The following is a 16,144-nucleotide window of genomic DNA, read 5'->3' on the forward strand; positions in this document are numbered from 1 at the left end:
AGGAAAGAGGGCTGGGCATCAGAGAATACTCAACAAGAAGGGTGAGTGACTGATGAAAGCAGGATCTACTTTACTGTGGAAGGAAACAATACAAACTTCAGTTTTTATGGAAAAAATGGCTGCTTTGGAGGGTGGACTCTATGGCATTATACCCTGCTGATGTACCTCCTCTGTCCAAACCCTGTCCTGCCCAGGCTTCACCCCCCAAATCTCCAGGTATTTCCCAACCCAGGGCTGGCAATCCTAGTTACTGAGGTTTGCGTGATAGCTCACCTTTTTTTGTGTGTGTGGCTACAGCCCATAAATGGGTTGCAACAGGAGTGTCAAATATGTGGCCCATGGGCCATATCAGGCCTCTGGAGGGCTTTTATCAGGCCCACAGTGGAATTGCCTGTCTCCTGCTTTTTCTTCCAGTTCTGCTGCTGTGTCATAGCTTGTTTTACCATATTCTCTCAATTGCTCAGGATCAGAGAATACTCAACAAGAAGGGTGAGTGACTGATGAAAGCAGGATCTACTTTACTGTGGAAGGAAACAATACAAACTTCAGTTTTTATGGAAAAAATGGCTGCTTTGGAGGGTGGACTCTATGGCATTATACCCTGCTGATGTACCTCCTCTGTCCAAACCCTGTCCTGCCCAGGCTTCACCCCCCCAAATCTCCAGGTATTTCCCAACCCAGGGCTGGCAATCCTAGTTACTGAGGTTTGCGTGATAGCTCACCTTTTTTGTGTGTGTGTGGCTACAGCCCATAAATGGGTTGCAACAGGAGTGTCAAATATGTGGCCCATGGGCCATATCAGGCCTCTGGAGGGCTTTTATCAGGCCCACAGTGGAATTGCCTGTCTCCTGCTTTTTCTTCCAGTTCTGCTGCTGTGTCATAGCTTGTTTTACCATATTCTCTCAATTGCTCAGGATAGATAGGAAAGCTTCTGTTCCCTGCACTGGCTGAGGCACCTCCCCCTTCCAGGGGGAGAGAGGGAAGGAACCAGAGCTTGCTTCCTGGCCAGGCTGCCTCAATCACACAAGAAACAAAAGCAAGCCTTTCTTCCCCTCCATTGGTTGAGGCTCCTCCCTGAAGGGAGGGAGGGAAGAAGGGAGAACTTGTTTTGCTTGGTTGCCTCAATCACACGGGAGAAGTACAAAGTACCTTTAAGACCAATAGAGTTTTATTCAAGCTATGACCTTTTGTGTGCCTTACTACAGTGTGTGTGTTTTGTTGGGCTCCTTATGCTGTGGCTATCCTGGGTGCAACTGGGTTTCCCTCCCCCTTTTCACGGTATTCACACCCTCATGATCCATTCTTTCTCAGTAGGAAAGCAATGTGAACTATTTAGATGAGGAATAACAACAAGCCAGTGAGGTGGATTAGGCTGAGAGTGTGTGTCCAGACCAAGTTCACCCAGCACATTTCTTTTGGAGATTTTGAACTTAGACTTCCCAGACCACTGGGGAAGACTATAGTTTTGTAGACAAACGCATAGTCCTCAGTCTGTGTCAAGGTGCCTTCTCATGTTCTTGACCAGCACATGAAGCAACTTATGTACAAAAGCTCTCAATGGCCAGCCATTTCATGTTTTCCCCTGTGTCCTAGGCTAGGCTCAGAATTCTGAGCATGAAATTTCTGTAGTGAATGTCAATAAATCAAAAGTAGCTTACAGATAAACACTTGAACAGCATACTCAGGATTGCAACAGCACAGACATTTTGATGCAATAATTCAGAGTAAGAGGTGTCAGACACTGTTAAATAAACAAAATATTGCAAGAGTGCTAATGTTTTAAGCATGTTTTTATTTTAAGTTAAAAAAAAATCTTTGTGTTTGTGTCCTTTGTAAAATTTATATCTCCGCTACCTGGCACTACATTTTATGACACACATTGCCTGGTCCAACAAGGTCTCATTTATGAGATCTGGCCCTCATAACAAATGAGTTTGACACCCCTGCTCTAAGACATTTAGTTAAATGAAACCAGATGAAAACAGGAAGACAGAGAGACTCTATCAGACCCCAAACATCTATATAACATGATACAGTTCAGTCAACCAGTTTCTCTCATCCCTGCAGTACAATTCTTGGGAGATAACACACAATTTTCATTGTTAGAATCTGAAAATAAATGAATTGGTTTCCAGACAATTTCCAGATTATCAACCAGAGCGTATAAAACTGTTTTCATTTGTTTATCTACTTGTGTTCCCCTTTAACTTCTTTGAAACCTTCTACATTCATTACACTGTAGAATTTATTTCTCCCAACCTTGCTTTTGCCAAAGTCTGAAGAGATCCACTGCCTTCAAACAACTTAGCCTTTTAGAGAGTGGACTGTTCAAAATAATAATTTTTGAACTGCTGAGCAGAATTGATTGACTACTTCCTCATTTTCTAACAATTCTGTGTTCTCTTTTAATTGCCATCTATTTTTTAAAAAAAATGATATCTAATTTTATATCTAATGCTTACAAATGTCATCTAATTTTCTCTTGCTATGAGAATGTCCAATTCTCTTGTGCTGACAATGCTTCCCATCAAAATATACTGAATTCCTCAAATATGCTTTTATTTCTAGTATGTCACTACTGGATTGAAGGGAGCTATGTAGTGAGTGCCAAGAAGCAGAAATCAGAAGCCAGTGATCACTGTCCAGGAATCAGGAAACAATAGATGGGCACTATAGTTGCTTAGACATTGGTTCAGTTTAACCTGGAAGCTTTTGTAGTCAGGGAGAGCTAATGTGGAGACTGCTGTATAAGATGTTTTAGCTGAAGTGGACTGGTTCTATGAAGACCTACAACACCTCCTAGAACTAACACCAAAAAAAGATGTCCTTATCATCATAGGGGACTGGAATGCTAAAGTAGGAAGTCAAAAGGTAACCAGAATAATGAACAAGTTTGGCGTTGGAGAACAAAATGAAGCCAGGCAAAGGCTAACAGAGTTTTGTCATAGCAAACACCTTCTTCCAACAACTTAAGAGGCGACTCTACACATGGACATCACCAGATGGGCAACACCAAAACCAGACTGATTATATCATATGCAGTCAAAGATGGAGAAGGTCTATAGAGTCAGTAAAAACAAGCTGGCCATGATAAAGGACAAAAATGGCATGGACCTAACAGAAGCAGAAGAGATTAGGAAGAGATGGCAAGAATACACAGAACTATACAAGAAGGACCTCAATGTCCTTAACAACCATGACGGTGTGATCACTGACCTCGAGCCAGACATCCTGGAGTGTGAAGTCAAATTGGCCTTAGAAAGCATTATTAACAACAAAGCTAGCGGAGGTGAAGGTATCCCAGCTGAGCTATTCAAAAACTTAAAAGATGATGCTGTTAAAGTGCTGCACTCCATATGCCAGCAAATTTGGAAAACGCAACAGTGGCCACAGGATTGGAAAAGGTCAGTTTACATCCCAATCCTAAAGAAGGGCAATGCCAAGGAATGTTCAACCCAGGGGTCATTTTTTGCGGGAGCGCATAGGAGCGGAGCTCTGGCAGTAAGGAGCCCAGGGGGCGGGCACATGCAACAAGCCCCCCCGGCTCCCAGCAGCCCTCAATCAGGCCACGAGGAGCAAGAAGGAGCCAGGTAAGTTGCAGAGCCCCCCCCGCTCACTTTCAGGTACAAGCTCTCCCTCCTCTGTGTGGGCAGATCTGCACGTCCCCCCCCCAATAGCTAGCAATCCAAAACAGTCCAATGGAGCCTGAGCAGTGGGTGTTGCCTTCTGACACACTTCTGGTGATGTCAGGGGGTGTGGCATATGCAAATAAGCTATGCTAATGAGCTCCTGCACCTCTTTTTCTATGGAATGACTCCTGGTTCAAACTATCACACAATTGCACTCATTTCACATGCTAGCAAGGTCATGCTCAAGATCCTACAAGCTAGGCTTCAGCAGTACATGGATAGAGAACTGCCAGAAGTACAAGCTGAGTTTCAAAGAGGTAGAGGAACTAGAGATCAAATTGCCAACATTCACTGGATTATGGAGAAAGCAAGGGAATACCAGAAAAACGTCTACTTCTGCTTCATTGACTATGCTAAAGGCTTTGATTGTGTGGATCACAACAAACTATGGCAAGTCCTTAAAGAGATGGGTGTTCCAGATCACCTCACATGTCTCCTGAGAAACCTGTATAAGGGTCAAGAAGTGACATTTAGAACTGGGTATGGAACAACTGATATTGGTTTAGCATAGGAAAAGGAGTACAACAAGGATGTATATTGTCCCCCTGCTTATTTAATTTATATGCAAAGTACCTCACAAACTGGAATTAAGATTGCCAGGAAAAACATCAACAACCTCAGATATGCAGACGATACCACTCTAATGGCAGAAAGTGAAGAGAACCTAAAGACCCTCTTGCTCAAGACAAAAGAGGAGAGTGCAAAAGTAGGCTTGAAACGCAACATCAAAAAAACTAAGATAATGACATCTGGCCCCATCACTCCTTGGCAAATAGAAGGGGAAGTCATGGAAGCAGTGACAGACTTCACGTTCTGGGGATCCAAGATCACTGCAGATGGTGACTGCAGCCATTAAATTAAAAGACGCCTGCTCCTTGGGAGGAAAGCGATGGCGAACCTCAACAGCATGATAAAAAGTAGAGACATCACCCTGCCAACAAATGTCCGTATGCTTAAAGCGATGGTATTCCCAATAGTAATGCATGGCTGTGAGAGTTGGACCATAAGGAAGGTCAAGCTCTGAAGAATAGATTCTTTCGAATTATGGTGCTGGAGAAGACTCTTGAGAGTCCCTTGGACTGCAAGGAGATCAAATCAGTCAGTCCTAAAAGAAATCAGTCCTGACTGTTCCCTGGAAGGCCAGATTGAAGCTGAAGCTCAAATACTTTGGCCACGAAATGAGAAGTGAGCACTCACTGGAGAAGACCCTGATGCTGGGAAAGACTGAAGGTAAAAGAAGAAGGGGACAGCAAAGAATGAGATGGTTAGACAGTGTCATAGATGCAACAAACATGAAATTAAGGAAACTCCCGAGGACAGAGGAAGACAGGAGGGCCTGGCATGATGTGGTGTATGGGGTCACGAAGAGTCAGACTCGACTGTGTGACTAAACAACAACAATATATTAAAGTTGTTCAAAGCCATGCCTCATTCAGTTTATCTTTATCTAACTGAAATCCACATGGATTTGTGGCCTCCCAGTTTTTTAGCCCTGGTATATCCTATCATATTTATTTGTATGTTTAAATATTTATATGTTTACCTTTCTTCTGACCAAAGTAGTACCCAGGGCAGGTGTGATGGACTGTACTTTTAAAAACGTTTCTGTACAAACAGCTGAAGAACTGTGAAGGGTTAATTCTTCACAGAAACAGCGAGTCTTGAGTGGCAGACTGCTCCAAGCAATCTGATTGGTTAGCATCAGCTGAGACTTGAGAGCTGCATGCTGAGGAGAGAGTCAGTCAGATTTCTGCCTTGACAGAGTTGAGTACTGACAGTCTAATTCCAGCCTTAGCTGAGAGCAGTTTAACACAGACAGGAAAACTGGGAGAAAGTTGGCAAGGAAGTTTGGGAAGTAGGCGAAGACTCCCATTCAGGCCAAAGAAAGGGGACAGATCTTCTAGAAAGAGAAGAAAATTCCCTACCCAGTCAAACAGGGAGTTAGCTTTGATGAGTGGAGAGATCTTTTGTCTGGTGTCTTGTCTCTTGTCTGGAGATAAGGGATATTTTGGAGGGTGGATTCTGTGGCATTGTACCTCACCAAGGCCCCTGTCTTCCCCAGGCTCCACCCCCAAATCTCCAGGAGCTTTCCAACCTGGAATTTGCAACTCTACTGTTAAGTCGGTTACTTAACAAAGAGTCAGAGAGTGATTTCAGCAAAAGATCAGCTTAATTCAGCAACTTGTAACTCAACTCCAAACAGATCAACACGAATAGCCAGAACAGCATTTACATTGAAGGTGTTCTACTTTTAAACTCTCCCGGCTAATGTAGCCACACCCTATTATACAATATCAACCTATGAGGTTGCGGAGATAAGGTCCAAGCACAATAGTTCCCGCTCTTGGAACTGGCTGTTGGTGATTGGTCGGTTCTTCCTGGGCTACTAATTACAAGTGAGGGATTAGGATCCTAGCCCAGGATGAAAGCTTCACATGGTGTTTCAATGACAGAGTTCACATACATACTTTGGTCAGATTGAATATACCACATCTACCCCTCCCCCCAACACACCAGTGGACAGGGGGAACCTGGCAACCCTATGCCTGACATTCGTGAGCATAAAGACCTCCTGAGAAATTATTAGCAATTTGATTTTTGACTGTATGAAAGCCAACACAGATCCCTTCCCCCAGCAATAGTTACTTACTAAAATGACATGGACCAAAGAATACAATTGAATCAGGGCTTTTTTTGGGGGGGATGTGCCAGAACAGAGTTCCAGAACCTCTTCAACAAAATTCTTTTAAAAATGTTTAAAAGTTCATGAGTTATTAGTATACAGATTGAAAACTTCATTTCCCTCTTGGGAGTTCTGGCACCTCTTTTTCCAAAAAATCAAAGCCCTGCAACTGATGTCCATTTCAATCAAACTTGACATTCATGACCACCCCTTTGCAATGGATTTGTGTGTGCCAGCAGTGGAAACAGAGTAAAGGCAGACAAGAAATTTCTTGCCAGTGTTCCTACTTCCAGTGAGGGAAGTGGAATGTGTTGTTTTCATGCATTGGGTCTGGATTCACTGCAACACTAACCAGGACCATTTAACTGTAGATTTCTTTTTAAAAAGTTGTCAACAATATCGGGGCATTCTGCATTTCTTACATGTTTTGCCAGGAATATGATGCAGCTGCGAAGGTATCAGAGGAAACTGGGGCACAGTTAGCTAAACCACTGCTGTTGTGAGTGCAGAAATGGCAAAGTTCCCAGATCTTCAGCTCTGTACAAATGCATTAAATATGTACATTTTATATAAAGGGATATAAACCACAGGAAGCAGAAGTTAAACATCTCTAACTGAATTTTTTGAGACAACAGTACAGAGCACAGCAGTTTAATTAAAGGGAAACCTAGCAGTGTGTTAGAAACAGAAATTATTGTACTGAATCCTATAATTCAAGTATGGCAATAGTAAAGTCTTCCGAGTTTCCCTTCTGCACTATGCTTGACTAGTACAATTTATAAAATGACAAGAAAGATGAATTAGTTTTAGTTCGTTTTATATGAAATTCAAAACTAGCTTTCTTGGTTATACAGTGCAGGCGCTGAAATGAATGTAATATGCCAGATTAGATTTAGAAACTCCTGCAATACCATTGCTATACATAAAGATAAATGAAGGCCAACTGATTCTAAAAGGCAGGCGTCTCTCCAAAAAGGGAAAGAAGAGAGCAGAAAGAAATAGAGATACAACCAGAAAAGTGGACTTGAAGAGGGGAAAATGTACATTGTACATAAAGGATTTGGAGAGACCTTTGATGATTACTCTGTTTCCCATGTTACAAATTCATTGTTCTTTCAGTTCCTCAAAAGTGCCATGTCGTACAATACTTTGGGTAATATTTTTGGACTCTGCCAGCTATGCTGGTCTTGAAGTTCCCCAACTCAGCCTGAGCTTCACTTTATACCTCATGCAGTTGTGCTCTGTCATCCTATGGCTGCAGCTTGTGGAGCAACAAACATGTTAAGGCAGGTTTGCACAGCAGCACTTCTCCACACCTTGGCTTGGATCCTGGATAGCCTTTCCATGGGCAGAAGGACTTAGACTCACAGAGTGTGACTTTCTTGACCCTCGCCTCCCATGGCAGCCCCAAATGCTCCCTGAAATCCTGTTCTCAGGACTCTTCTCTCTCCCAGGAATAGGATATCTGGGGGCATTTGGGGCTGCCACAGGAAGGGGGAGCCAAGAAGCTCATACTCCATGAGTGTAAGTCCGCCTATCTGTGGAATGCTGTGCTAGAGCCAATCCCTTATTTGAGAATCCTTTCTGAGACCCACAAGCCTTCCTTTTTGCTCAATCGTTCTAATTGAATGCTGGCAGATAATTAACATAAATACACCCCGCCTCATCTTGTGCTCATCTTGACCAGTTTCTGAAACTTGCTGCGTAATGGTAGTTCTTGCTTGTCTTGTTGAGCCAGACTACTGTAAATTCAATCTCCATATGGGGATATGGTCAGTGCTCCCCGCATTTGTGATAAGGAAATCAGTAACACAGAGAATATGATTCTGGGAGGGTAGCCGTGTTGGTCTGAAGCAACAGAACAAAGTCTGAGTCCAGTGGCACCTTCAAGACCAACAGAGTTTAATTCTGGGTGTAAGATTTCATGTGCTTATACCCAGATTTAAACTTTGTTGGTCTTAAAGGTGCCACTGGACTCAAACTTTATTCTACAGAGTATATGAAAGAAGCTTAGAGAAGCCATATGGATCGAATAGGAGAATTTTCCAGTTTGACTCTGACCTGGCTCTGCAGAACACCCTCATAGTGGACAAGTATAGTGGACCTTTATTTATTTATTTATTTATTTATTTATTTATTTATTTATTTATTTATTCGGTTTCTATACCGCTCCTTCCCGGAGGCGGTCAGTGCTCCCCGCATTTGTGATAAGGAAATCAGTAACACAGAGAATATGATTCTGGGAGGGTAGCCGTGTTGGTCTGAAGCAACAGAACAAAGTCTGAGTCCAGTGGCACCTTCAAGACCAACAGAGTTTAATTCTGGGTGTAAGATTTCATGTGCTTATACCCAGATTTAAACTTTGTTGGTCTTAAAGGTGCCACTGGACTCAAACTTTATTCTACAGAGTATATGAAAGAAGCTTAGAGAAGCCATATGGATCGAATAGGAGAATTTTCCAGTTTGACTCTGACCTGGCTCTGCAGAACACCCTCATAGTGGACAAGTATAGTGGACCTTTATTTATTTATTTATTTATTTAACGACTCCTTCCGGCGAGATCTTCATGGTGCACGGCTGTGTGATGGTCGCAGCTCTGGTATACATCCAATTGGCTCCGCCACGCCGCGTCACCGCGTCACCACACCTTCCCGTCCAATCCTCACCCAGATTCAGCCGCTGTTCGACGCCGGATGTTCACCATGCCTGCCGAGTCCCCAGGTCTCCGCACATCGCTGCCACGCCACACTGTTGCTTCACCGGCACTCCTGCTGCACACCGCTCTGTAGGGAGGAGGGTGCCCCCTGCTACCTAGGAGCAGGTACCCATTTATTTACTTGCAAGGCTTTCGAACCGCTGGGTGGGCGGTAATTTTACTCTTTACCACAGGGTCATATTTCTGTTAATATGAAATAGTAGAGATAAAAAATGTCTTTACCTGGCTACTTGGTCCTAGATGGGTTAAAGGATGATCGTAACATAAATGGGGCAGTGCAGGCAATCTCCTAGTCAGAGGCACGGGCATGGGATCGTGGTGCATTAGCCTCCTTATGGGGGCTAGAATTATGAAAGTGTTTTTATTGTGTTTCAGGCAGCCTGCAAACATATGACTTTATCGTGACAGCACGCTCTGGGTTGGGAAATATCCGGAGATTTGGGGTGAGGTGGAGCCTGGAGAGGGAGGGGTTTGGCGAGGGACCTCTGCAGGGCACAATGCCACAGAGTCCACCCTTCAAAGCAGCCATTCCCCCCCCCCCCAGGGGCACTGATCTTGGTTGCGTGGAGGTAATAGTCAGAGATCTCCAGGTACTACCCAGAGGTTGGCAACCCTAGGTGACAGCATTGTTAGGTTTTTTTTGCCAATATCACAAGAATGTTTTAAGCACGGCACCATGACAAGATCATTCCGTGATGTGGCTTGTTTTTCCTGTCCCTGTCTTGGCCAGTTGCTTATGGTCCTGGCCTCAACACTGCCATGAAACACTTTGCCTCCCCTTCTGTCTATCACAGGTAACGTGACTTCTTGTCATGTGTTTGCAGCTCAGTGAGTCCCAGGGCTGGGAAGCTCAAAGGCCACTGCTGTATGCCAAGATCAGATATGCTTCAGTAGCATGTCTGGAAGGGTGTGATGCAGCCAAGGTCCTGGAAAGAGCACAAGCTACGGTGAAAGGTGAGGTGCAACGTGGGGTTGCTGCCATTGGTGGCACACATATTGCACACCCAAACATCCTGCTTTGTCTTCCATACCTGTAGAGGGCCAATGGCTCCATCTTTCAGATGAGGAATATAACATCTTTTTGAGGGAACTGCAGCAGGGCTTCTTGGTGGCAATAAGAGGCAGGTGGGGTGTTGGGGCGGACCAAGCAGTGAGCTGATGCCCCCTGTAGGAAAATGTTGCTTCAGTGCTACATGGCACAATTCAGGTGAGCACCCTGAAGAATCAGTTTGGAGGATAAAATGGTAACGCTCAGACCAGAAGACTGGGGCCATGGTGCCTTCATGGATCTGGGACAGGAACCCCTTAAAGGTTTGTATCCTTGAGTCATAGACCTCACGGCTAGGGGGACTGGATGTGGCACTCCTCCCTTGAGCACTAAAGAAGGCTTGGCAAGGAGGAACATGAACTGTACCCACGTGACGGCTCAGGGCTCCAAGCTCCGAGCTCCAAGTGAGGGTGGCCTCACCCATAAGATCAGGGGTGCACAAAACAGGGGACGCCTGGCTCTCCTGCATCCCACCAATTGCCTGCACTGCACTTAGCTCTCAAATGGGTTTCTGGCCTGTGCACGCTGCAGATCCCTCTAGAGCAATGAAAATAAAGTTAGCTTTTTGATATTCCCAGCTTATGATGTTGGGTCTCCTTATTCTGTGGACAAAGACTAGTGTATTTGGAAATCAACGACAACGTAAGTATTTCACGCGTATATTTTCGATAGCCATATTTAAGGAGTACAAATGGTGATGGCAAAGTGGCCTTGCTTTAAATCTGGCAGATTCCAAAAGTGTTATGAAACTCCCTGTCATTGAATAGACACACGGTTTATTCTCAGAGCTGTCAAGTAGTATTAGGGAGGCTCTTTATTACAGCAGTATGTGGGCAAGCCAAATGTTTTCCATGCTGTAGGCTCTGATGTGTAGAATGCGTCTCTTGAGGATGTTAATTGATACTGAGCCCGAGTGTCGGAGAATGTTCTAAATACAATTTGAAAATGCCTTTGAAGGTATTGTGATCAAATCACCTTCCGTTCCTGTGATAGGTACAACAGTCCCCCAGTTTGCCACTACAAGCTCTTACTCAGGAGGGAGATAAAAACTTTTGTCTTTATGTTTGTTTCTCTAGTGATTCGGTCACCCACATTGTGGCGGAGGATACTTCTTGTGCTGAAGTACTGCAATGGCTGCAAATCCACGGGATGGGGAACAGTTCAGGATTCAGGCTCCTTGACATCTCATGGTTGACCACCTGCATGGAGGCTGGGAAGCCAGTGGATTCAGAGAAGTACCGGCTTCTGGTAAGCTGAGTATGCCCAACGTGAGATCAACAGATTGGGCAACATGTTGGATATGTCAGACCACCCTTGTAATGAATAAATGGTTCTGCCAGTTTGCCGGGACTTAAATTGATCTAATGCTGACTTCAGTGGAGCTAAATTGGCTTAAACTCAAGTACTTAACTTGTTTGCGAGTCACAGCCAAAATCACTATACATAAATTGTATCCTGCCAAAACACAGCTTTGGAATGACCTTTGAAAGGTATGAAGCTGTGACTGAGTGGGCCCTGGAGTAAACTGTGGCAGCCATGGCTTTCTGATAATGCAGCAGCAGCCCCGTGGCAGGAGAGCTATGTGCATGCTGAACTCCATCAAGCACACATGCTTTGTTTCTTTGAGTGGCTGCGGTGGCATGTTGAAAGCGAACCTAGGCTGCAATCACACACACTCAATAATCCACTTTCAATCTACTGTGAATGCACTTTCAAAGTGGATTTTGCCAGCTCACACAGTAAAAATCCAGTTGGAAAGTGCATTGAAAGTGGATTGAAAGTTGATTGTTGAGTATGTTTGATCACAGCCCTAGACTGGCTTCTGCACTCGGCATCAACATTTATGCAGCTGCTTTGCCAAGGCAGAAATCTTCACCAATTGATCGGAAACTGAGAATTGTGTGCCAACCCTCAATCACTCTAGGCTAATTTGGATTGCTTGCCTGTGGCCCATTGAGTGTCTGCTCAATATTGTTAATGAATAAGGAGATGCAAACAAAATACAATCATATAGCAGAGAACAGTACTGGCTATCACCTACGAACCCTTCATAGCCTTGGCCCATCTTATTTGTGGAACCACCTCTAGGGATGGGCACAAACAGAACCACAAAGCAAAATTTGTCACGAATTTTGCCCTGTTTGTGATTCATGAATAGACATTTGTGACAGGTCTACTGTCATGAACTTTTAAAGCAGTTTGTTTTGGTTTGTTGTTCATGGATAGAGCAGAAAGCAGAGGTTTAAAGGGATTCTGAATCCCTTTAAACCCTTGCTTTATGTTCCCTGTGAAAGCCACAAAAACAGCTGAGTGGTGGTGAGGCGCTCCCTGCTGCTCAGCTGTTTCAGGCTGTCTTGTGCAATCCTCTTAAACTTTAAAAGGAGTGCAGAAGACAGCCCAGAAAACAGCTGCTTTCATAAAGTGTAGCACCATCTATATGATGATGTATATATGATAATATTATGTCTATATGATAAAAACATTATTGCCAGCACTTTATATTGTTATACTGTGGTTTTAATGAATTGTTTTAAAAGTTTTATGATATTTGATTGTTATTATGTTTTATTGTGTCAGCCGCCCTAAGCCTGCTTAGGCGGGGAGGGCGGGGTACAGATTTGAATAAATAGATAAATAAGTAAGTAAACTGGAACTTATACAACATTCACACAGCTGCTAAATCACCACTAAAACCTAAGGTTAACATTAAACATAAGGTCAATAATCAAAGGCTTATCCCATATTCTTATAGTCCCTAAGTGCCAGCCAACGCCATGATTTGTAAATTCAGAAGGGCGTGGCAGCTTTCCTCATCTCTTCTTGCAAAACGTTGGGTTCCCATGAAAACCCCTTCCCAAAGCGTTCTCTTAAAAGAGCCATCAATTTTGCCAGATTCCTTCCAGGCAGTCATCCCATATGATTCCAGAGTGCAACATCTACGTAGCTAGGGAGGATAGAATGATCTCCCCATCTTCAGCAGCTCTGAGACTGCTGCCATGACTGTAGGAACTACTTCAGATTTATGTATTTAAAATAAAAGAATCCCACTGTTGTGCACTTCATGCGGTTGTGGATGAGAGCAAATCAGAGGATGATCTCAGGAAGGGAGCTGGGCAGCACTGCATGTGAGAGAAGCGTTCCTTTATATACATGTTAGCTGTTCATTCCTTTGTTCACTGAATGAGTTAAGAGTAGACACGATAGGCAAAGAAGTGTTTCTAATAAGTTACCTATAATGGGTACAACTCCAGGGGATGGTAACTGCTCTGGAAAAAGTCTCATCAGCAGAAATCTCACACTGAACCGTCAGTCTCTTCTTAAGCTGACATGATAAAAATGTAATACTATTCTCAGACTCTTTTTGAAAACTCTGTTCATTACAGGTACCCCACATCCGAGACATCCCGAGAGCACTTATTAAGGGCATGTTAAGGGGTAACTCTTCTATGCTGACTGATGCATGTGAACAAAATAAGAGGTTAATAGTCCTAAGGGTTAGATGTTGTTTTAGCAAAAGAAAAAACGTGGCCACCAGGTGGAGCTATTGTTCTCAGCTCTGAATATTTTGCATGTGTGTGTGTTTCGCATTTATCGCCATTGCATTGGTTGAAGAGAATTTTTTGAAAATGCAAATCACACAAAGCATGATGCTTAAACTTGCCATTCCTTTGGTTAACATGTATTCGTTGTAATGAATTTGGTTATAGACATACCTGTGTACAATTCTATACTCATCCACTGCATAATATGGGAGGTTTCCTAAAAGATTTTGACTTAAACCCTAAGGTGCCATTCTGTTGGCACACCGGCAGCACCTCTGAAATGGCTTTTCCACCTGTGGAGAATGGGAAGGGAGATTTTTGCTGATTTCCCTTCCTATGACAATTCTGCCCCAGAGCCCAGTAGGCCACTCTGACTCCCTGCTCAGGCAAACAGCCCTTGAGCAAGTGAGACAGAGGCAGGCCTGCTCAGAAACCCCCTGCGAGGTGGAGCCCAAACAACTTTCCTTCAGTAGCCTCCACCCCCTCCCGTTCCCAGCCCTCTCTCTGTTTTAGCAGCTAGGAGGAACTACCAAAATGTGTTCATAGCATGAGCCAAAACAAGTCATGTGGGTAGGAATCAAGGCAACAACTTCTTAACTAACCCAGGTTAATATGACAGGCACAACTCTGAAATAAATACAGTTTCAGGACCTAGGGTACAGACTAAGAAAAGAAACATAGAAAGGCTGCTTATCTGCTTGAAATTACAAATCCTCGGCACCTGACCTCCCAAGCCCATTGGGAGATTCAGATGGGTAAATGAATATAAGGGGATTCAGATGGGTAAATGAATAAAAGGGTCTCTGCTCTCCCTCCTCATACACACGCAAAGCCACACACATTGACAGAAGGGGCAGCTCCTTTTCAGGCCTCCCCCCCATGTGTGTCAAAAAGGCCTTAATGAATCCTGTCCTTGGGTTCTGGGGCATGAAGCCCAACAGAACCCGCTTAGCCAATAGAAAGTCCTTAACATATCAAACCGATGCCATGTTTTCACTACTAGTCTTATCTAGCCAGATAAGGTTTTTCCCAGCCATGGTGTAACCTCAAAGTTGATCAGTCGTCATAAATCTTCTTGTCACATCTGCCCTTCATCCATCACACTCCCTTCCTGCTGCAGACTTCAGATTTGCTGCCAACACTGTTCACTTGAGTCTACTGAACTGCAGGGACATAATTTCGGGGAGCACAGAAAGCTGTAGTGAGGGGGCAGGTTGGAGCAGTTGCCACTTCCTGCTACAGCTCCACGCGCACTGCTTAGGATCCAGATGTTTCAATCTGCATCGCAACCCCTGAGTGGAATTGCTCCATGGAAGGTCAGAACAGCCAATAAAGCTACTAACAGCAAACAGTGCTTGTGAACGAGTGCATTCACAGTGAATGAGTTTTGCGTTATCATTATCATCAAGTTATATTCAATACCTTACCATACCTTTTAAAATTATAGGCACATATTCAACCATTCTCTGCATGAAACGAGGAGCTTTTTTTCATTTGTCTCTGTTCCCGCAGCCTCTTTTGATCCCTGGGAAGATCACATGGAGAACCAGCTGTGCAGTTCGGTGGGCTGAAGTGACAGAGAATAGGGGGGGGGTAAAATCACCCCCCTTTCCTCTTCCTCCAGTGCAGCTCCACTGGGGTCAATTTCATCCCCTTGTCCTTCTTCATTCCAGCCTACTGAAAGGTATGGCTAGTCCTGTGCATCGATCCTGTGACCTTAGGAGTGATCTTTCCAGGGGTCAGAAGGGGCCACAAAAACTGAGAGGAATGACGGAAAATTCTGTGTGCCTTCCATGCATGGATGAACATAAGAACATAAGAACATAAGAGATGCCAATGTTGGATCAGGCCAAAGGCCCATCCAGTCCAACACTCTGTATCCCACAGTGGCCAGAAATACCAGTGCCATCAGGAGGTCCACCAGTGGGGCCAGGACATTAGAAGCCCTCCCACTGTTGACCCCCCCCAAGCACCAAGATGACAGAGCATCACTTGCCCCAGAGTCCCTATCTATACCTTGTGGCTAATAGCCACTGATGGACCTCTGCTCCATATGCTTATCTAATTCCCTCTTGAATACCTCTTTCTCTACCTGCTCTTTCCCATGCATAATCTTATAAACCTCAATCATGTCACCCCTCAGTCGTCGTTTCTCCAAGCTAAAGAGCCCTAAGCGCCTTAACCGTTCCTCATAGGGAAAGTGTTCCAACCCTTTTATCATTCGAGTTGCTCTTTTCTGCACTTTTTCCAAAGCTATAATATCCTTTTTAAGGTGTGGTGACCAGAATTGCACACAGTATTCCAGATGAGGTCGCACCATTGATTTATATAGCGGCATTATGATATTGGCTGATCTGTTTACAATACCCTTCCTAATAATCCCCAGCATAGCATTGGCCTTCTTTATTGCAGTCACACACTGTCTCGACATTTTCAGTGAGTTATCTACTACAACTCCAAGATCTC

The 16,144-nt window shown here is 44.1% G+C and overlaps 1 protein-coding gene across 1 annotated transcript in view; it reads left to right on the forward strand.

Annotated features, from left to right (window-relative positions):
* DNTT (DNA nucleotidylexotransferase) overlaps positions 1-16,144 on the forward strand; it is a 186,174-nt gene that overhangs the window by 5,419 nt on the left and 164,611 nt on the right. The window contains 1 exon segment of the mRNA XM_015410995.1: positions 11,213-11,429. Within this exon segment, the coding sequence (XP_015266481.1) occupies positions 11,213-11,429 (217 nt within the window).

The sequence above is a fragment of the Gekko japonicus genome, unplaced genomic scaffold (assembly GCF_001447785.1).
Source record: "Gekko japonicus isolate JY-2015 unplaced genomic scaffold, Gekko_japonicus_V1.1 scaffold335, whole genome shotgun sequence".
NCBI classification, from domain to species: domain Eukaryota; kingdom Metazoa; phylum Chordata; class Lepidosauria; order Squamata; family Gekkonidae; genus Gekko; species Gekko japonicus.